The sequence below is a fragment of the Leishmania major genome, chromosome 36 (genome assembly GCF_000002725.2).
Source record: "Leishmania major strain Friedlin complete genome, chromosome 36".
Taxonomy (NCBI): domain Eukaryota; phylum Euglenozoa; class Kinetoplastea; order Trypanosomatida; family Trypanosomatidae; genus Leishmania; species Leishmania major.
The window spans coordinates 297971-319620 of NC_007287.2; the positions used below are offsets into that span (position 1 = coordinate 297971).

The 21650-nt window shown below is 55.9% G+C and overlaps 3 protein-coding genes across 3 annotated transcripts; all 3 read left to right on the forward strand.

Moving 5' to 3' along the window:
- Nucleotides 1-4118: 4118 nt before the first annotated feature.
- On the forward strand, nt 4119-6473 carry LMJF_36_0840 (conserved hypothetical protein; the record flags this gene model as incomplete). The annotated part of the gene is made up of 1 exon (XM_001686604.1): nt 4119-6473. The coding sequence occupies one exon, from the start codon at nt 4119-4121 to the stop codon at nt 6471-6473; it is 2355 nt and encodes a 784-aa protein (XP_001686656.1).
- Nucleotides 6474-12560: 6087 nt separating this feature from the next.
- On the forward strand, nt 12561-15227 carry LMJF_36_0850 (conserved hypothetical protein; the record flags this gene model as incomplete). The annotated part of the gene is made up of 1 exon (XM_001686605.1): nt 12561-15227. One exon carries the CDS (start codon nt 12561-12563, stop codon nt 15225-15227), a length of 2667 nt encoding a protein of 888 aa, XP_001686657.1.
- Nucleotides 15228-17308: 2081 nt separating this feature from the next.
- On the forward strand, nt 17309-18853 carry MKK5 (putative mitogen-activated protein kinase kinase 5; the record flags this gene model as incomplete). The annotated part of the gene is made up of 1 exon (XM_001686606.1): nt 17309-18853. One exon carries the CDS (start codon nt 17309-17311, stop codon nt 18851-18853), a length of 1545 nt encoding a protein of 514 aa, XP_001686658.1.
- Between the last annotated feature and the right edge of the window lie 2797 nt (nt 18854-21650).

A 21650-nucleotide genomic window follows, 5' to 3' on the forward strand; every position in this document is an offset into this window, starting at 1 on the left:
AAACGAGGGATACTCGAGAAGGCTGCTGATGTCGAAAGCGACGGGAAAGTCTTCGGCGCTATCGTTGGCACTCCAACTGCTCGGTGGTTTCTTGGTCGCGCTTCCTCTCAAAGGTGAAAGGAGGGTAAGCATGCGCGATCTGACGTTGCCGCGGAGGTCGTGTTCGGGGCTTGGCCACGGTCTTGTGCACTCCGCATGGCCATACGGCTCCGCCGAGCACCACTGGCGTAAAATGGGGCCCTCTATTTTTTATGGCGTCATGAGCGCCTTTTTTTCCGTCGGTATTCAGCGTGTTTGCGTGCGTCTGCGTGTCCATTGCATGGTATTGAGTGCCACTGTCATTGGTATATGCGTGCTTTCGTTGTCAGTGGCGGTCGCTCATTTTTTTGCTTGTTCTGTGTACTGCCTGTTACGTCACCGTTTCCACCATCTTCCCTCCCTCCTTGTTCTGTTAACTGCACTATAGATGCACACGCATCTGTCTGCATGCTGTTGCTTTCGTTGTTTTTTTTTGTTTCCAAAGGTTTTCGGGCACGTCGGCGCCGCGCGGACCCCCCCATCCTCTTCCGCTAGCCTCTGTCACTCTTTCCATCTCTTGGGCGGGCGTATGACGGTTGATTTGTGTAATCAGGCGAGCACAAGTACTCCAGCTGCCGTGTCCACGCGCTTACGTGCAACGGCATCTGCAGAGTGTTGGCGAAGAATGACCCAATAAGTCCGATCACGGACACAGACACACACGCACACACACAATGCAAAACAATCAAAGGAGACATCGTGTGCACTGCGTCGACGCGATCGACGTGCATTTCGGCGCTCGTGCTCACACGAGATCAAGACAGATGGAGGCTGGCGACAGGGAAAGTGTGCCGAAGGGCAGAGGCAATGCGTGACGCACCAAAAGGCACTGGCGCCTGCGGATGCCGGCACTTTGGCGACGCCTGCTCTTTCTCTCGTGCTGCCGCTTTGAGACTGATACGGTATAACCCCCTGCTTCTGTCTCTTGATCCCCGACAAACTGGGCGCTGATCGCTCCTACACAGGCCGCGGAGCTCGTGCGCTATCTGTTCAGCTCTTCGTCATTGCTCGTTTTCATCACTGCCTTTCTTTCCACTTCTCTACTTTCTCGCCTGTTTCTATGATTCTCCCCTCCCTCCGTGGCACCCCCCCCCCACACACACACATGCACGCCTATATATACACACACATACGCCGTACTGCACGCCAAGTCCACACGCTTGCTTAGTCTTGTCGTTTTTATTTTCTGCGTTTTTTTTTTCTGTCCTTCTCCTTTTATCTTCGGCCCTTTTCTCTCCCCCTGTTCTCACACCTTCTCGGCTACGCCCCCCTTCTGTGCTTTTCCCGGCACCCATCCACGTCTCTCTCTCTCTCTCTCTTTCGCAGCCCTCGCTCTTTCCTTTCTTTGCCTCTATTTGCTTTGCTCAGTACGATCGATTTCTAGCCACGCCCTGCCCGAACCTCGCCTGTGTGCATGGTGTATCTGTACGCGTGGATGTGTGCGTGTACGCACTGAACAGCATCCTTATTCGCCTTTGCCGTTTTTCTTTGACTACTGCGATCCCGCACGCAAGCATACAGGCCTATACGTGCACTGGCCCCCTCCCCGTCACGTCGATCTGCAGAGGCACGTTGCTTGTTCATAATTTTGCTCGTCAAAGCTCGCACTCCTTTTCGCGTTTTCTCTTGCTGGCGTGTTGTGCGCCGCGACGGTTTCCCGTTTCATTTTCTTCGTGCTTGGCAGCGTTTCCTCGCTCTTCTCATCGTCTGCTGGTCTTCTTAGGCGGCCGCTCGCCGACTACGACTGCCCACCACCACCACCGATTTCTCTCGGAGATTCTGAAGCCGTCCAGCCAAAGGAAGACACCCGACCGCCGTACGTGGACTTGAAACACACACCCACACCCACACCCACCCACCCACCCACACACACGCACGCACGGAGCGGCATTCGACGACACGCAGGGTACACTGGCTTTACCTAATCGGAGGAATCAATCAGCAGTCTTGGGTAGGCACGAGCAAAGAAAAACAAAAGAGAGGAAGGATCAGCGAAAGAACCCGGAAGGTGCCACAACTCTTGTACTTGAACGTATACTGCAGCGCCATACACGAGAGACCCAGTGGCTGGTAGACGCTTGCAGAGCAGTGGGGAGACGGACAGACAGGCGCGAGGTCAGGTTACGGAGGGAGGATTGAGGAAACGAAAAACGACCACCAAAGTAAGCCGTCTATCATTCCACGATATAACCGATCTGTTAGTTCGGTGGTTGCACACCCTGATTGATCGTATGGTAGAATGGGCGAACCTGCAGCCATCACCCCGGTTTTATTCTTTTCCTACCTGCGCAGCATCCTTGCCCCACGACTAGTAGTGCTGTTGCTCTTTCTTTCCTTAAAAGCGACACTTCCTCACGGCCCCTTCCCCTCCCCATCCAAAGGCGAACTGCTCTCTTGCCGCTCTTGCCTCTCTGCCCTTCCAGCCCTAGTCCTCGTTGAGTTGCACGTTCTCTGGTCCATCCACTGACTCGCCTTTGGTTTTCGCCAGCACCACGAGTTGCTCGATTGCTCTTTTTTTTCTCTGTGTGTGTGTGTTTTTTTTTTTTTGTAATCGTGTCTGCGTGCGGCACTCTTCTCATCTGTGCGCTTGCAAGGCCGTTTTGACGGTTGTGTGAATCTTCTTCTTGCCTTTGTTTTGCCTACTGTCCTACTAGTCGGCTCGCCGCCACGGGGCTGTTCGCATACGAGGAGGATCCGTGCCTGTGTATTTGTTCGTCGGTCTTCGTGCGCAAGTTTGTCTGTGTGTACGCATTTCTGGTGCCCCTTTGTTTTTTTTTTCCGATTCTTTGCTTCCGTGTTTCGCTTTTCGTCTCTGCACCTTCCTTGCGTTCTTTCACCCTTTTCTCTGTACTTGTTTTCGTTCATCGTACCCGTCGTGTTTTCCTTCCCCTCCTCTCTCTACCCCCTGCTCGTTTCCACGGCTTTCATCTCCTGCCACTCACCCCCTGACCTTTGTCTTTCTCTCTCTCTCTCTCTCTCTTCTGTTCCTCGCTTTCTCAGTGTGCGCAGAGTGTACGAAAGCCTGTTTCTTTCGTTTTCTTGTGCGCTCTCTTGAACTTATATATCGTATCTTGCTGCTGTGCCTCGTCGTCGAGCTAGAGAGACGCTTGTGGGGTCTTTTTCTGTGCTCCCTCGCCCTCCCCTTCCCTCCCCCTTCCGCAGTGTACTTGTGTGTGCTTCGTTTGACCTCACCAGTTGTGTTCCCGTCGTGTTTTGTTTTCAGCCATTTTCTCCCCCCACCCCCACCCGTGGCTGTCTGTCTGTCTGCGTGTTTGTTCGTAAGCACTGCCCATCTTTCGTTTAGTAGTTTCGTCTTCTGGCCCTCGTCGTGTGTGACGTGACGAGAGAGAGAGACACAAACAAAAAATAAGAAAGCGAACCCACAGGCACAGGCATAGACACACGCACAAACACCGAATCGGTACGTCGACCACCACCACCACTACCACACAGAAAACAAAAAACGAAGCCTTGACGTTGTGAGCTGAGGGCACCGCTCTCCTGACCGTTTCTGCTTAGTTTTTGTCGGTTTCTTCTTCCCCCTCTTATCCCTTTCTCGATTGCCTTTTCTTTGGGGCTCTACACGCCTGGGCTGTGGCGTCTGTTTTCCGTCCCACTCATCAATCAATATCCATCTGCTTTATTGTTATTATTGCAAGTTTTATTTTTCGCGACATTCTCTTGCAATTCTAGCTATTCGCCCTTGGTATCATTCATTGCTCGCGTGAGACTGTCTTGTTTCCTGTATTGGCGGCCCACAGCGACAGGCAGCAGAGGTGGTAAAGAAGATCACACGAAGATACAAGAGGCACTGAACAGACGACTTGCGCGAACCCCATTTTGGTGAATAAACTCACTTCACACATATACAAAAAGAGGAGGCCGAATCACTGCTGCACTCGCTAAGCCTTCAGTGGTAGAGACACACAAGTAGTCCAAGAGACCAGGTGTGCTTGCGTTTTCTTGTCGCTTTCGACTTTCGCGGACTCTTACCTTGTTTTTCTGACCTGCAGTATTTCACTATATACGGTGGTTACAAGATGATCTATAAAGCGTACGGCTCGCCCGAGAACAACAGCGGCAACACTCACATGTATTCCATGTATGCGCCCCCGAACGCCTACGTCCAAGGACAGGGCGGCAGTAGAACGATGTATGGCTATGCCGGCACGGGTGGCCACGGCAGTGGCCACCCTTTCGGCTATCACGCAAATCCCTCAATGGGTGTCACGTACGAATATAATGGTGGCATCAATGTACACCACAATGGCAGCGCCTACCGCGTCGGCGGCGGCACGAATGGCCGAGACAGAGGCGGCGACGTGGTTAGCTTGCGTAACCTGCACGGGTACGATCAGCAGGCCACATCTGACTACGAGGTGCACGACAATCAACTGAAGGCTCCTGTGGTGGTGACGCCAGCGACGGTGGTGTCGACTTTAGGAAGCGCGCGCCTCTTCAGCAAGCCGCCGAAGCCCATTGTGTACGGCTCGCGGTGCGTCGTGCGTATCTGCGACGCGTTTCAGGAGGGCCGGTGCGCCGCTGGCGACCGCTGCCACGATATCCACGTGAGACCCGAGTACCTGGCGGAGACGCGGATGGAGATGAGTTCGTGGCTCTTCGATCGGGAGTGCGAGTTCCGCCAGACGATGGAGATGGACTCGGAAAAGACGTTTAGCATCTTCGTGGCGGACCTCAAGGAGGTGGTTGAGGTGCCGATCAACTCGCTGGTCTTCACCAAAGGCCTTTACGTAGACCCGGCGACGCGTGCGAAACGCGCCCGCGGTGCCGGCAACCATGCCCATGTACACGCGATGATGCAGGTGCCAACAAGCTGCGGCCTTTACTCGACTGACCCACTGCAGTGCAAGTGGGAGCGGTGGTGTAATCAGGTGCACATTGATCACCGGTGGATGCAGGTGAAGAAGGCGGAGTTTGACCAGTGGTTCATAGAGCTCCAGAACCGCTACTTCTCCCTTGCGCCAGACGATACTTTCACGGTGCACGACCCGCAGCTCAAGAGCAGCATTTCGTTGCCCAAGTTCAGCATTGCAGGCTTCTCTCGCGGCCTCTTTCAGGGCTCCATGAAGAAGCTCGCAAGTGTGTGCCTGCTGTTCCAGCGCGGCAAGTGCACGGCTGGCTCATGCTGCAATCAAATTCACGTATTCCCGCAGTACCTCAGCCTCGCGCGCGAGTTCGCGGCGATGGAGCAGTCTCCCGACGCGCTCCCTGAGGAGAAGCAGCGGCTGAGGCGTGAGATGGAGCTGCTGCGCGGTCCCCTGATGAAGCAGGAGAAGCAGGAGACAGCCGCGATGGAGTCGGCGTCGCTTCCCAATGTCGTGAGTTCGGCGAATGAGGGGACGCACAGCGACGCCATGGACATCAAGGCAGCCGCCGAGGAAGACTTGGCCTCTTGCGGTGCCCTCTTTGAGCATGTGCAAGTCGACGAGGACGTCGAACCTGTCAGCCACCTTGTCAGCGCTAACACCTCCCTCACACGCCGCATGAATGCGAGCGCGCCGGACATCAGCCTTTCCGTTGCGCGCCATATGAACAGCGATGGCAGTTATAGCTTCAACCCCTACGGCAGCGTCACTTCCTTGCCAGATGGGTCGACGTCCTTCAACAGGTTCCCTGGCACGCGTGGCAGCGGACAGCCGATGGACGGCAACGGCTCAGTGCAGTACACGCCGGGCAGCGTGCAGCTTCTCTCGACAGACACGAAAGGTATGCGTCGGCTAGTGGCCCTCGTATCGCCTGAATCCGGCAACGGTGCGGTCGAATTGCATCGCAACGGGGACGACATGGGTATCGGCGGCAATGCGGGCGACGGTGGCACAGCCACCGTCGCGCACGACAGGGCGCCGCCGTTCGCGGCGGGGCACCGTAGCAACGGCGGCTACCGTGCTGTTGCCCACCCTCTTGGTGATGAGGGAGGCCGCTACGACAGCGGTACACAGGGCGAGCAAAGCTGTTCGCTTCACCCGCTCGACTTTGACGCGAGCTGGCACTTTTCGCCTACTCCGCTGCTGGGCTTTGACGCGTCGACGACAAGTACACACCGCAACGGCTCGATTCGTGACGAGGACCCAGCTATGCACGCCCATCTCCGTCTGACTGCCTCCAACTCGAGCTACATCTATCCCGGCTCTTCGACCACGTCGCAGCAGAACCTGCTCTCCACCCCAATGCACCGAGGGGTGACGAGTAACGCGACTACTGCTGCGAGGGTGCGCCTGGCCGCCAGCGCGGCATCCTCGCGAACGCACGCGCACCGCTCGGCAACGTCGCTGCCGGATTCTTCTACAACAAACCCCGCCATGGGGGGCTCTGTCTCCTCTATGCCTACAGCGAGGCCCACCTTTGTGGGTGAGCAACTCACGGGCACCCGCTAAGGCAAAATTGTGGTCATATTTTCAAGCAGTAGGTTTGTCTACACGCGTACCAGCTTCCGAGATGATGCTGATGCACACAGGAAGTTGCAGCAACGCCGCTAGCACCATCACATCACACGCAGGCAATTTGTTCTGCTTTCTTCCGTCCTCCTGATCTACTTTAAGCTAGCCGTCTTTCGATCATATTGGCTGCCCCACCCTGAGTCGAAGTCGTCGAAAACTCTTCTGTTGGCGTGGCCGGGGGTGGGGCAGCGTAGACGTGACGCAAACTTCAAATTGTCGTCTGCCTATCCCTTTTTCTCATCTCTAACTGTGCCCCTGATGACGAGGGAACACGTCCGTGCGTGGTATCTCGGGGTCCAGTGCTTCACTCGATGTGGGAGGAAGCCAGGCACCCCCCCCTCCCCCCTGCCCTGCCAATGCAGAGCCCTTTCAAGTGGTGACCGGCATGACGGGCGCGGCTGTGAGGCGACTTGCGAGACGGTTGCTTGTAGAAGTCGGGGGCAGGGGGCCATGCTCTGCAATGGCGGAGCCAGCGCATTGCGCCGTACCGCGTGTGTCTACGGCCGCTTCGCACCCCGCGATGGGGCCTGTACCGGGCAGGGATGGTGTTTAGCTCGTGCTGTATGGCAGAGGGAGGTGCCAAGGAAATTTCAGCCTGCTGCCGGCTTGTGAAAGGACACTGGCAACGCCCCCGCTCTCACTTTCGGGTATAAGCACGCTGTTGCCGCTGCTTTTTGCGCACGCCGCAGGGGTGTGTTTTCAGGAAGCAGCGTTGACTGCGATTGCATTACCAAGGAACGATTACGCACTGAAAGTTTTGTTCTTGACGTCGCTGCGTCGCGAAGATGAACAGGTTGTTCTGTTTCATTTCCCATCAACATCTTGTGTGTGGGCATGCCCCCCCCCCAAACTCCAAAGAGACGTTGCTCATCGTTCGCCTTTTTCTTTGAAGTGCTCGTGTTAGGTTTGCGTCTCATCTGTCAGCGGATTCACTACGATCCGTTTGACAGGAGCCTTTTATTGTTATTATTATTATTCGTTGTCGGGACGGGTTCTGGCCGTGCCTTGTCTTACTCCCGCTCTATTGTCGCACACGCTCTTTCTGTTGTTTTGTCCGATGTGATGGTGTCGCGCGTATGTGTTTTTTACTCTCTGCACATCTTTCCCCCCTGCACCACCTTTTTTCGGTTATCTTGATCACCTTGGTCGTCTATGTTTGCTGGTCATTTTCTGGAGCTGGTACACTGATAGACGAGGCTATGCAAGCGCATGTGCGTGTGAGGGGCCATGGGGGAGGTAGAAAGCCCAGCAGCACACTTGAAGCTCACTAAGAAGGCAGGTGACTGCGATCGTTTACGGAGTAACACAGCGAATTATGAGAATGGTGATGTCGAAAAGCAGGGGGCTTGGGCACACAGCAGCTGTTTTTTTTTTGTATATCTCCGTTATTTTTATTACAACGTTCCTTATGTATGTTCGCAGCACATGCGTGGCCGAGTCGCGCCGACACGCCCCCTCGCACGGCATCGACGGGAAATGGCCGATGAGGGCGGCGAGCCCCCACCCCCCTCCCCCCAGTGGATGCGTGCGAGGTGTGCGGCCTCTCCTCCATCCGGCGGGGCGGGTGCCGGAGGCACGACGAGAGCGCCGCGAATGGCGCTGTCGAGCCCTCCCGACTGCGGTGTGAAGGGCGCTGACACCACCTTGTGGGATGCCGCGGCTGGAAGCGACTGAGAGGGCGCAGCATGTGGGGCACCGGTAGAGCACAGGGTCCCAGAGAGCCCTGGCCTGAGGCTGGCCAACCTCCTCCTCGGGCCCACGCGGCACGCACCCGGGCCAGACCCTGCTGCCCGCGTGGATCAGGGCGTGCGGTCCGCCGAGGCGCGCGTGGTGCAGCACGTATGCGAAGGAAGGGACGAGGAAGGATAGGGGGAGCTCGCTTAGACGCGTGGCCCCGATCCGGCGGCAGGACGCTGCGTCCTCGAGGACCCGGATGTGGCCGCGGCGCCACAGGGGGTGCGTGCGCTGCGGTTGGATGCGCATAGCTTGCCTGACGTGTTCCTGGTAGCGCAACGCGTGGGAACGAGAACTAAGTGTTTCGTGTATTTATTGCGCTCTATTTCTTGCTGGCTTTACAGACATCTCTCGTTCTGTTTCTAGCAGTTCATGGATGAGAAAATAAAGGAGAAAGTTTTGTGTGTTTCTCGTTAGGCGTCGCCTTCGCTCTCTCGTTTCTCCTTTGGTGTTCGGCCCGCCGCTTCCTTCTCACAGCACCCTTTGTTGCTGGTTCTTGTGCCAAATCCCGCGCGTGTCTCGGTTGCTTCACGCCGGCCTTTCCCTGCTGTTGTTTTTTTTTTTTTCGTTCGCTCGCAGCCCGTTGCTATGATCGGATAGAGGATCTCAGGAACGTTTTTTTTCTCTTGCTGACGCTTGTCGTGGTCACACGACTTTTGGCGGCTATTCATTGGTGGAGGTGCGGGTGACAATCTTGAACGTTTTTTTTTGGTTTGGTGAACCTTCTGTATTGCAGCGTACTTAACCGTCGTCTCCCACACCTCTTTTGCGGCGAGGAGCGTGTACATATCACAACCTTGATGGATTCTCTTGACAACAGACCGTGTGTGTGCTTCCGAGGAGCGTAGCAAGCGCAAGACGCTAGTGGCGTACCAAGGCCGACGCGGGACAAAAGCAAGGAGGACCACGGCAGAGGAGCTGCTCATGGCTTGCGGTCATCGGCAGAAAAGAGATCGCATCAGCGCTGAGCAACGAACCGGCGCTTGCGCCCGTTGAGGTGTGGAGCTCAGTGGGGAATCTGAGGCGTGCTCACACGGATTGGGAGAGTAAGCATCCGCGCCTCGTCTTCGGCGTTGTTCACTTCCTCCTCGTCGGCGCTTTGGGCCCGCGTCTCTGAGTCTCTGCTTGTCGCCTTCAGCTGCTGTGCACGTGGAGCGGTGTATGCGTCTGCGTGTCTGTGTGTGTGTTTCATGCTGAGCCTCCCCTCTTCTTCCTCTACTTGAGCTTCTCTTCCTAACATGCCGTCTCGTTTTTTTTTTGGCTTGCCCTCCCCCCTCTCCCCCTTCCCTACCTGCGACTCCACTCTATCCCACTCGTGATCTGTTTCTGTTCAGGTTCGCAAGTGTTCATCGGCAGATGTGCGGAACCCTTCCTGCACCGGCTTGAAGAAAGTGCAGCTGCTTCTCATATTTTCCTTTTTTGTGTATACACACATACACAGACAGTCCAGCAGACAGAACTGGAATGTATGACGACAACGAAACGGGAGTAAAGAAGCGGCGCACCATGCCGGCAGCAAGGATAAGTGGGAGGTCCTTTTTGTCCTTTTTGTCCGTTTGGTCTTGCTTCCTTTTCCTCACCTTCTTCTTTTGGTTTGCACCCGGTGAGTGACCTGCTTTTCTTTTCGTTGTTATTACGTAAAGGATAACCCGCGAGTGAGATCCCATCAAGAGTGGAAAAGGAAAAAAAAACGCAAAGCAAACACCATTGGTGCACTTTCACCTCTTTCTTCTCTCTCTTCGTGTGCGTGTGTGTGTGTGTGCCGGCACAATTGTATGGTTGCGTTTCGCCTTCTTGCTGACATGTATCTGAGTATCTTTCACGCTGTCTATGCTGGGCTTGCGAGTCTTGTGCGACTGTGACGAGCGTTTCACGGAGAGAGGCGGAAAACCTGTGGTGGTGAAACACGGATACAGAATTCACGCAGACACACACACACACACACACACACACACACACACACGAAAAAAGGGAAAAGGAGGATGTTAATGTTAGTTGTGCGGGGGTGGTGTCCGTGTAGTTCAAAGGGAGTAATGTCGCCCCTTTTATGTTCTGTTTTCTTTACTTCGAAGCTTAGCTGTGTGCAATGCGATAATGAGCACGTGTGCATGTGCGTGTCTGCGTGAGGTTCTGCCGTTGCTGAGGAAGGTTTCCCTCTGTTGGTTTTCTGCCTCGCCCCCTCCTATGCTTCCGCATTCCTCCCCCAGCACCACCGCCACCATCACTGCACGCATGCGCACCTTTACCTCCCCAGCAGACGGGTTTTATTCTTCTAAGTTTGTGTGGTCCTTCTTTGTGCGGGCGTTGGTGTATGTTTGGCTGTACTTTACATCTTTTCTATCCCTTTCTACTTTCCTCGTAGTTTTCCTCTCCCTATTTATGAACGTTGTACACTTCTTGCTTTCTTCGTCTCAGCGAAAGAGATGTATGCATGTGCGTGTGTGTGCGCGCGCTAGCATGGTGTCGATGATGCTGGTATTTGTGCTTGCATGTGTATGTGGCTCAGAGGTCTTCTGCGATGGCGAAATGAGGGGTGAGTGGGTGAGTGTTTTTTTTTTTGGTTGTCTTTCTCACGCTGCCATCTTACCTTCGATCTTTTTTCTTTGTTTTTGCTTGCTTTTGCTGTTATCTTTTTCTCAAGCTTACATGTGCATGTGTCTCGGTTCTACCACACAGATGTGCTCTTCTTGCCTTTTTGTTTACTTGGCCTTGCGCTTCACGTCATCATCAAAGCATGTTTCTTTATTCTTTATATTTGCGTATCCCATGCGTGTCCTTTTCGCTTTGTATGTGTCCCATTACCTTTTTCATGTTCGTTTCTCCTTTTTTTTCCATGCGTTGGTGGGTGCGCTTGTTGGTGCATCTCCATCCTTTTTGTCTGTGACCGTTGGTGTCTTTTTTCTTCCTTTTGTTCTTGTGTGTGTCTGCGTGTGTATGGATGTGTCTCTGTCTGTCTGGCTGCCCCAGCGCCTTGCTCTCACTCGTGCCCCGCTCGTTCTTGTTGTTCGTTCCTTGCCCCTCCCCCCCCCTGATGACGAGGGAACACGTCCGTGCGTGGTATCTCGGGGTCCAGTGCTTCACTCGATGTGGGAGGAAGCCAGGCACCCCCCCCTCCCCCCTGCCCTGCCAATGCAGAGCCCTTTCAAGTGGTGACCGGCATGACGGGCGCGGCTGTGAGGCGACTTGCGAGACGGTTGCTTGTAGAAGTCGGGGGCAGGGGGCCATGCTCTGCAATGGCGGAGCCAGCGCATTGCGCCGTACCGCGTGTGTCTACGGCCGCTTCGCACCCCGCGATGGGGCCTGTACCGGGCAGGGATGGCGTTTAGCTCGTGCTGTATGGCCTAGTGAACCCACCACCGAGGCAACGTGGTTTCTCTACATCCGTCAGTGCGCGTCGGTGTTTGCGCTCTGTTTGATGCGCTCTGTTGCCCTGTGTAGTTTTCTGTTGCCTCCGGCGGCGGCGGTGAGTGATTACTTTATTCGTTTGCTCGTTTGCGAATGAACCGGGGTGCTGGGAAGACGAGTTGGTGCTTGTCGCCAGTTCCCCTCCTTGCTTGGAGTGGGCTGCATTTTTTTTTCTATTTTGTGTGTGTGTGTGTGTCCTTCTCGATGATTTGCAAGGAAGCGGTGGAAAGCGTTTTACATGTGAGTACAGTTCAGGCGGCATGAACGAGTGCACGCGCCTAGAGCCATGTACCCGTCTTCTCCCTCCGAGACAGCGAGGAAGAAGAGCACGTGTGCAGAAGAGGGGAGGGGGGGGATAACGTGCGCCAGAGAACATGCTATGCTCCCCCAAACGCTCTGCGGGTCGCCGCCTTCACCGCTGCAAAGCGAGAGCGTCGTGCGAACTGCCCACGTGAAAGCAGCGCGAGGGCAGAGGTTGTAGGTGAGCTGATAGGAATACCACTTTTTTTGCGTCATCTACTCTGTGCGTGGTGCCGTACTTTCCCTTCACTTCGCTCTTGTTCTTCTCACGCGCGGCCTTCTACACCCTCAACCCCTCACCCCCACCACACCACGCAGCTGACCCTCTAGCAACTCGGCACCCTCCATCTCACGCTTCAATTTTTGCTCTCCCCCTCGCACTACCACGCCCACAGGCAACCCTTTCACGGCTGCTTTTCAGAGAGTGCGTGAAGCCGAAGGTGCCGAGGGTGTGAATGTGCGTCGCTGTTCGTTGAGCCGTGAACGGCGGCGCACCTACTGCTGCCATTTCTCGACTTCCCCCCCGACCGTTCTCCTGACCTCTCCTTTATCCTCGTGCTGCTGCTGCACTGCTTTGAAGGAGCCATGTGGAGTACAGCAGTGGACGTGGGCGGCAGAGAGGTACAGGTGCGTCTCTCCCCTGGGGTCTATCGCGCCGCGTATTCGGCACCACCGGCAAATACTGATACTGGTACGGATTGCGCTTCAACGGCGGCGATGCCACCAAAAGACGTCACGAAGGCCCTCTCTGACGCGCGGAGCCGCTTTCATCAACTTCGAGACCTCCGACGGGAGCTCAGTGGCCGCCCTCTGCCAAACACTGACGGCTTGTCAGCAGCAGCGGGGCCGGCAGTGCACGCATCGTCTGCATTCTCCTCAACACTGCCCACGGCTACCTTAGCTCAAGCCTCGCTTCCTGTGACATGTATGCCATCCGCTGCCTCCTTTGGTCTCCCACTCGACCGGCTCTCGGCGGATGATCCGGTCACGCGCTCTGTCTTGCGCACCGCCGCGGCAGAGCGTGCGCTACGCCTGCAACAGGCTGAAAACGATGAGCTGAAGCGAGTGGTGGTGACACAGCAACAGGAGGCCGCCCAAATGCAGTGCCTGGTCGATCGTCTCTCCTCCGAGCTCACGGAAATGCGGCGGACGGTGCTGCGGCAGACAGCCACCATGAAGTCGCTGGCGGCGGAAATGGAGCGGCGAGATGTGTATCACTTGATCAAAGAGAAGCATCGCAGCCAAGCGGCGGCGTCGGCGTTGGCGACTGCAAATGCCTCGTCGGGCACCTTGCCGTCGCAATCCTCGTTAACTCACCAGCAGCGACTCGCGCAGCTCGAGCAGCAGGTGGGGCAGCTTACGACGCAGAAAGCAGAGTTGCAGCAGCAGGTGAGCCACCTTTCGTCCCACCACGGTGGAAAGCAGTGGAGCACGCCGGCGATCGAGGATATCGACAAGGACGATGATGTGATGGGAGAGGGGAGCGGGGCTGATGGGTGGGTTTCATCTGCGCGCGTGGAGTTGCAGAGGTTGGTGCAGGCCCTCGGCGCCATACTCCAGGCTGGCGCTTCGCCTCTTGCGCGCATCGGCGCGGATTCTGAACCTGTTTACGAGTTGGAGCTGAGTTGCGTTACACGACTGGCGTCTGCTCGCACACGGCGCAACCCCGACGACGACGCGCCTGCACCGGGGAAGGTAAACTCTGTCGTCTGCATCTGCGGCCCATATAGTGTGCGCGATGTCCTTCTGCGCGTTCAACTAGGGACAGAGAATACGGGCTCACTGATGCGGCGCTCTCGCAGGCTTGAGGGGGTGCCTCAGCAAAGCCCCAGGAGATGCGTGTTGTACGCTATGCGAGATACGTGCAGTGTTGTGAGGATCTGCCTGTACGAAGGGGTGGCGAATACTGAGGTCAAAACAGGTGAACGTTGTAGCACTGAGTCACCGGCACCGGCTGCCACAGCAACCGTTGCCGTGCACACCTTGATCGCCACAGCCCTCGCCAGTGGCAACGAGCTAGAGACCAGGCATGCTGCCTACAGCGTACACACGGTCCATCTTGCCGATGACAAGGGCGCGCCGCGCGACACCGTCACATTTCGGGTTCGAGTCACGGAGGTGCAGCACCGGCGTTACAGCGGGTACAGAGAGAACAGCTGCATCGACAGTGATCTCGATGGCCGTCGACGTGCGTCACCCTTTCCGTCACTTCGAACACGTGAGCCCGGTGGCGTTAGAATCTGCGAGAGAAGCGCGACGCCACTCAGCAGTGCTGATGCTGGCTCAGCGGAGGGTGAGAGCGTCACCAAAAACTTGCAACGCGGGCAGCGTCGAGGGCCTATGCTCTCTCCCTCCCGAAACGACGATACCACGCTCATGAAAGGACAGCGCCTCTTTGCGCACTCTTCGTTTTCAAGCTCAACTGCCCCACCCGCCCCCACCGACGAAGCCGACTCGCGCGGCACTGCGGAGGACGCGAAAGGCATACTCGAGCACGTGGAGCCGCAAACGAAGCCACTGCCAGCACTCCTGACTCTCTCGGAGGACTCCAAGGAGGAGGTGACTCGTGCAGCGGCAGCTATCTTCGGTAGCGGGTCTACGACCTCGACAACGTTCGACGGAACCAGCGAACCAGAGGTCAAGGATGATTCGCCGTCAGCGGCGGCGAAGACTAAGAAGCTACTTCCCTTGCGTGACGCACCAGTGCCTATGTCATCACGCGTCGCCGTGTCGTCTGACCCTCCTTCAACGGTAGGTGTCCACCCCACTCCCAATGCATCCGACCTTTCTTGGCCACCGCCACCGCCTGTGGCCGTAGTGCCCACTCCACGACTGTCTTCGACACCGACCACGACGCCCCCTGCTGCCGCTGCCTGTTTGATGCGGATGCACATTAAAGAAGTACGCTCTCTTCACGAGGGCTGTGATGACGACTTGGTGGAGGACATGCTGGAGCACTGTTCTCTGCAGGTGGCCGTCCGCGTAGATGGCGAAACCGTTTTCACCGCACCAACGCGACGGAATTCGTCGCATGCGGTGTGGGGTGCCGAGGAGGGCAGTTTCACGCGCACGCTCACGGCTGGGCAGGAGGTGCGCTTCGAAGTCCTTCATGACGACAAGGCGCGAAGCCAAGCAGTGTTGCCTGTTTCAGAGATCCTGAATGCCAGTGGCGCGAAAGATTTGACCTTGTTGTCCGTCGGCGGCGGTAGGCCTTGTGGACTGCTGACAATGTTTTTTGAAGGATCTGTGTAGTCACCTCACGTGGCGTGTGCATAACACCACCCATGCGTCCACATGGCAGCCTTCGGGTTCATAGATAGCACTCGCGACCGCGAAGAGGAAGAGGGACAGCTGCGTGCGTTGAGCAGGGTGGTGGCGCTGCTGGATACATTTTTCTTACTGCTCTTTGTGCCTCCCTGCTTTGCACGTCCCTATCCCCTCTTACACGATCCGTGTAAAGTTGCATCGCCGGCGTTCTCGCTTCATATCTCGCAGTACATGAACGCGGGCGTGCCACCGATTTCATAGGCCAGAGGCGCCATAAAACTGCTTTTCGTGGCAGCATCGCAATCTCGAATGAGATCAGAACGCCATCACTATCGTGATAGCAAAAAGCCGACAAGGCAAGTACAGAAACCCATAATGGACATATAGTAGCGCAACTCCCCACTTCACGACATGCTGCATGTGTGTGTGTGTGTGTGTGTTCATGTACAGCGATACGCTATCAAGCTCTTTTCGCCTTCACCAGCCAAATGCTTCCACGCTGTAGCTGCAATGTGGGAGAAGGGGAAGCCGAGTCACGGAAGCACACAGCTATGGCTTGCCGCATCACGCCGCCCGTTTGATGGCTGCCTGCATCCTTTACAACACCTTCGCCCACGCTTCTCCTCTTCTCTGTGTTTCATCGTGCTTGGCGCTTGCAATGCGCTGCGTGCCTCCCTCCGTGACCGTTTGAAAGGAAGCGGGGAGCTCGCACGGTAGCACCCGAATCCCGCGGTTCCGGCCGCCATCCTTCCCTCGAACAGGAGCAGCTCGTTCGGCTCCGTTGCCGCAAAGCGGGAGAGCGCGGGAGCCCCGCCAGCGCCTTCGTCACCTCTCTTCGATTCCCTCCCTCCGTCTTGCGCTCTGTTTCTCATATCGCCCCCTTCACAGGCCCGCTGCCTGTGTGCACCTGGCAAGTGGCGGTGTGCGTGCGTGTGCAGTCGTCGGGGCTGGAACAAACGAGTGTCACAGGGAGAGCTCGCGGGCTCGACACGAGCCTCCGACCGTCCTTGAGGAGAAGGTGAAAAAGGTGTCATTGTTGATGGCCGAGCCAAAAGGAGACTACAAGCCGTCGTCGTTTGTGAAAAGAAGTGCGTGTCCGTGACACACTGACCTGCAGTCTCTCTCGCTGGCCCTCTTTTCTTCTGCTTCTCTCTATCTTCTTCCTTTCTCTCTGCTTTGGTGCGCGCGTGTGTGCGGGGAGCATCGACGAGGAGAGGAGAGGGCGGTCACACCGTCTTAATCACTTCTTTGCTGTGCTCTGCTTCCTTCGGTGGCGACAGCTCGACTTACCAGCCATTCTTTTCGCTGCCAAACCAACGTCATTGCCTCAACCGTGACCTTTTACGTCAAGTCTCGCCCTCCCTTCGTGGATGAGCACGTGCGATTCTTTGGTTGTTGTTGGTTTGCTTGTTGGCTTCATTCGTTTTAATACGTCTTCCTTGTGCAGGCGCGTTTCGCCTCTTTCATCTTCCGCTTTGTTGTGCTCTGTTTTTTTTGTTTTGCGGGGGTCTCGATCTCCCCCCTCCGATTCAGCTCACCGCCTGCTGGTCTCGTTGTACGATTATTTCTCTGCCGTAAAGGTCGGTTTCTCCCTGTCTACAGCCGCTACACAGCACACACACACACACACACACACACACACACTTACACAGAGAGAAGCACAAGGACCGACAAGGCCGCGGCAAAGGAGGTCGCCACGCCTTTCAGCAACCGAAAGGCACAGAAAATCGCTGTGCCGCTCGCTCAGCTGCCTTCGCGTGTTTTTCGGTGTTGTGTCTCTATCGTTTGTATATGCGTCGCTCGTGCTCTGCCGTTTTTTTTTTTGTCATTCATTCAGCGCCTCTGTGGCTCTTCGCATCGTGTGGCCTTACGTTGGTTCGGCATCAGCAGCCGCCAAGGAGTCGCGCGGGTCGCACCGCTACAACACGCGTAGAGCGGTACCAGGAAAGGTGGCGGGGGAGGCGACGTGGGGACGCCCTGCGCGTGCGCTTTTTGTTTTTGGTTTCGTTGACCTGTTAAGTTTTCTTTTTTATTCTGAGTCGCACGGTTTCCCAGTGTGACCAATAATGTCACGACTGAAGATCAACCTTGACGCCATCGAGCGCGATGGGGCGAGTGCAACAGAGGGTTTCTGCGCCGACGGCGTCCGCATCGGTTCGCTTCTGGTGTCGTCTGAGGGAGTGCGGGATAATCAGGGCAACTCGTGCGTGCTGTCTCTCAGCGACCTTGAAGTGGTTCCGGAAACGGCTGGCGGCTTCTTGGGCAAAGGTAGCAGCGGCTCTGTTCGCCGCGCAGTTCACCGGGGCAGCAAGAAGATGGTCGCCGTCAAGGAGATCAAAGTGACAGGGCAGACGCACATCAATGAGATCCGACGAGAGCTGGAGACGCTGCACGCTGGCGACTTTGCAACGCCGTACCTCGTCAGTTTCTACGGTGCGTTCGCACATGAGGGGTCCGTCTTCATCGCGATGGAAGCGATGGACGGCTCTCTACACGAGCTCTACAAACCCGTCCCACCACCTGTCTTGGCGTCTATCACGCGACTGATGCTGAAGGGACTCACGTACCTGCATCGTACCCGCCATCTCATTCATCGCGATTTGAAGCCCAGCAACGTTCTCTACAACAGCCGCACCGGCGACATCAAGATATCCGACTTTGGTGTGAGCTCTAATCTGGAGTGCACAAAGGCAGACGCCCACAGCTTTGTTGGCACGGTCACGTATATGAGTCCTGAGCGGCTGCGAGGCGAGCACTACTCGTACGGGGCCGATATATGGTCTCTGGGGCTCGTTGTCGCAGAGCTGGCGGTGGGGGTGTGCCCGTATGCCGGTTTGCGCGGTGGCAGCAGCGAGGCACGCTTCTGGGCACTGTTGCAGCATCTCAACGGTGACGGTGCAGCGCTTGAGCTACCGCCGGAGATGGATAGCGACCTGGCCGACTTCATAAGCGCGTGTGTCGTGAAATCCCCTGACCGACGGCCCACGTGCACCGAGTTGCTACGTCACCCGTTCATTGTGAGGCACACAGCTGCGGTGCCAGAGGCGGAGGCGAGACCCTTCGCGCCCACCACTCCCACTGTTCATGCTCCCGGAGAACTCTTTTCGCCGCTGAATAGCGCCTCGCCTGCGGCAAGGTCGGCCGTGCCGCGTGCCAGCGAGGGGAGCACTCTAAGGGCTACCTCGCCATCTCCCCTTGAGCGGCACGACGGCGAAACGGATGCGGATGTCGCAGACCGCACCGTCGTTGCGCGATGGATCCATGCTGTGATGGTGCGGGAGGTGTTGCACGGAGCGAGAGGGCACGGCCGCAAGGACCTGCACCAGGAGCCACTTGCTGCCGTGTCAGCGTCCACAGCCACAGATTCGGGCGAGGGAGGCGGGGCGGCGGCCGTTTCTGCGGTTAGCTTAGAGGATGTACAGGTCGCACAACTTAGGGAGTTCCGGGCCGAGAGGAATCTAGATCAGCAATCGGGTGATGGTGGCAGTGCCCCCGTGGAGCAAGACTGCACCGCTGGCGTACGCTCTCTCACGTGTGAGGACCTGCGGTGGACCTCCACGGGGGAACCGTCTGTCAACCTCGATGATGAACTAAACCGACTTCTCTTTTGAGATATGTCCTTGTTCTTGTCAGTTTGGCGCGGTGTTGCTTGTTCGTCTTTTTTTTTCGCTGCTCTCTTCTCATCAAAGACAAAAAAAAGTAAAGCAGCACAATCAGCCCGAGCGAGCTGTCGAAGGATCGACGGGTACAGGGGGGACCGTAGCTTGACGTTGAGAGAGCACCAAAGGCAAACCGTGTGCACCGTCGCCTGCTCATCGTGACGCATGTTTGCTACAGCGACGAGCGCGCCATCACAGTCGAAGGGGCACAAGACAATGTCTAAGGCGTTCGATCGTACATGAGAGGGCTCTGTGAAGCAAAGGCCAAGCGAATCGTGAAGGGCACGCATCCACACATCCACACCCTGTCTGGTGCACTCATCTCCACTGTGCGATAGGAGAGCTCGTCACTGGCCATCCTCCTCGTGTTTGTCTTTTGTTTCTCTCTCCAAATTTATTATGATTGCTCGGAGGTCGATGCACTTTGAGCGTGCAATGTTGCCGAAAACGCAACGCGAGATATTGTGAGAGGTTATGCTTTTCTGGGTTCGTTGTGAGACAAAATGGCGATGTTGTTGTGCGCCACACTGCTTATATTTTCGTTGTGTATTTCGCTGTACAGGGAGGGGAAGGGATGGAGTGTTGTATTCGCGGTCCTTTCCCTTCGGCGCTCTCACACTCTATTTCCATCGCTCTCTTGTTGTTTGCCTCTTCGTTCTATTTCGTTTTGCTCGCTTCGATCTCGGCAAGCCGTGCCGCGCTCGTTTCTTGTTTGACCGTCTCTCTGTCTTGTTCTCGCTGTTCAACGCATTGGCGACCCTCGACTGAAAAACAAAACAACGAAAACCTAAAAGAGTATCATGGCGCAAGACACAATCCATCGGTCAGCCACGACCTTTCTTTTTCTTCACGTTGTTTTCTTTCGTTGCCGGTGCGGGCGTGGGCATCGCTGTGCTTGCTCTTTTCGTTTTCCTTTCTCGCTGGATAGCAGACGAGAAGAGAAAGATTGACGAAGGTGACGGAAAGCGGCTCTGCTGTGATTCCCGTGTGTGTGTGTGTGTGTGTGTGTGCGTGTCTTCTTCGATTTTCGACTTACATTTTTGATTCTCTTTCGTCCAGGCTTTGGCTGTTTTATTATTATTTTTTTTCTGTGTGTGTGTGCGTTTGTGTATGTGCGCAGGCAGTTAGGACCTCTTCGTCTTTCTCTGGCTGGCACTGCTTTCTTTTTCTGTTGTTGCTATTGTGGATTTAGCGCGTAAGGAACATCTGCCGACCTTACCACTTCCGTGCTTCCCTTCTCTTCCCCTTGTTCTCTTCGTCTGTGGCGGTTTCCTACTTTTTCGCGCTTCGCTTTCATCTTGCTTGACTCCTTTGCTGGAATGTCTCTCTCTCTCGCTGTTTTTGGTATTTCTTGTTTCGTTTTGTGTCCCCGAATCCTTTCAGCACCTTTTCTGCATGTGTATGAGTGCGTATGGACGACGTTCTTTGTTTTTTGTTTGCTTCACTTCTAACGAGGGTTCATGTGGCGCGGTCGGTGTGCATCATGATAGAAAATGATCGTCAGCGTTGTTGTTGTTTCGACGCGCCTCGCTCTGCATGCCTCCTATCCTTCACGGTACCTTTATTGTCACCTCTTTTCTCTTTGGTCGCTGTCGCTCTCAGCTTCTGTAGGTCGCTCTGCATGTTGGTCTGTCCTTCCACTTCGCCATGTTCCCTCGGCTCTCTTGTGTGTATGTGTTGCGGTTGTTCATCTCTGGATCAGTTTTGCCATAGACATCTTCACCACGCGAAGAAAAGAAAGGAGGGACGCGCTTATCGACAACCGTTATATCGTCCATTATTATTACACATCGCTGTTGTATCTAATTCCTACGTGCGGCGTTTCATGTGCGGCTCTCTCCTTCCTCTCCCCTCCTCCGTCTTTTCCGTGTCCGCTTCTCCGCTTGTAATTCAGTTGGCGTTCGCTGTCTTTAGTCCGTTTTTTTCTTTTTTTTTTTTTCAATTTTTCCCTGGTTTGTTTACCAGCACATCTAGTGCCTTCTCCATTCCCTGATCGAGTCGTCTTTTTATTATTGTGTGTGTGTTTTCTGCGACTGCAGCGAGGCACCTCTCAACGCAGTTCACCGGATCGCTCTCTCACACCCGACACACAGACACTCATTTTCCTTTCATGAACGTGTCCATTCTTCTTCCATAAAACACTGGTCGAACGCCACTCTTGTCCCTGCCCGGTACAGGCCCCATCGCGGGGTGCGAAGCGGCCGTAGACACACGCGGTACGGCGCAATGCGCTGGCTCCGCCATTGCAGAGCATGGCCCCCTGCCCCCGACTTCTACAAGCAACCGTCTCGCAAGTCGCCTCACAGCCGCGCCCGTCATGCCGGTCACCACTTGAAAGGGCTCTGCGTTGGCAGGGCAGGGGGGAGGGGGGTGCCTGGCTTCCTCCCACATGGAGTGAAGCACTGAGCCGTGACGATGTCAGCTGCCCTACCATAGTTTCAGGGTCGCGTGCATACTCAGTGCGGGAATCCAAACAGAAAAAACCTGCAGCCTGCCCTCGGGTACGGTTGTGGACTCTTGGTGTCGGCGGACGGGTCTGTGTTGACCCTGTGCCGAAGAGGCTGGAGGTTAGGAGAGGAGGTGTGCACCGACTCAGTGCGATCCGTATTCGGTGATGCCACTGATTGTTTTCTCATAGGGGAAAACGGAGGAGGACACCGCCGTTTCTCTCCTTAGCTTCTTCCCTACTCCACTTTCACAAGATACCGTTTTGGTCGCAAGGGGAGGGGGGAGGCGCCCTCGATGGGAC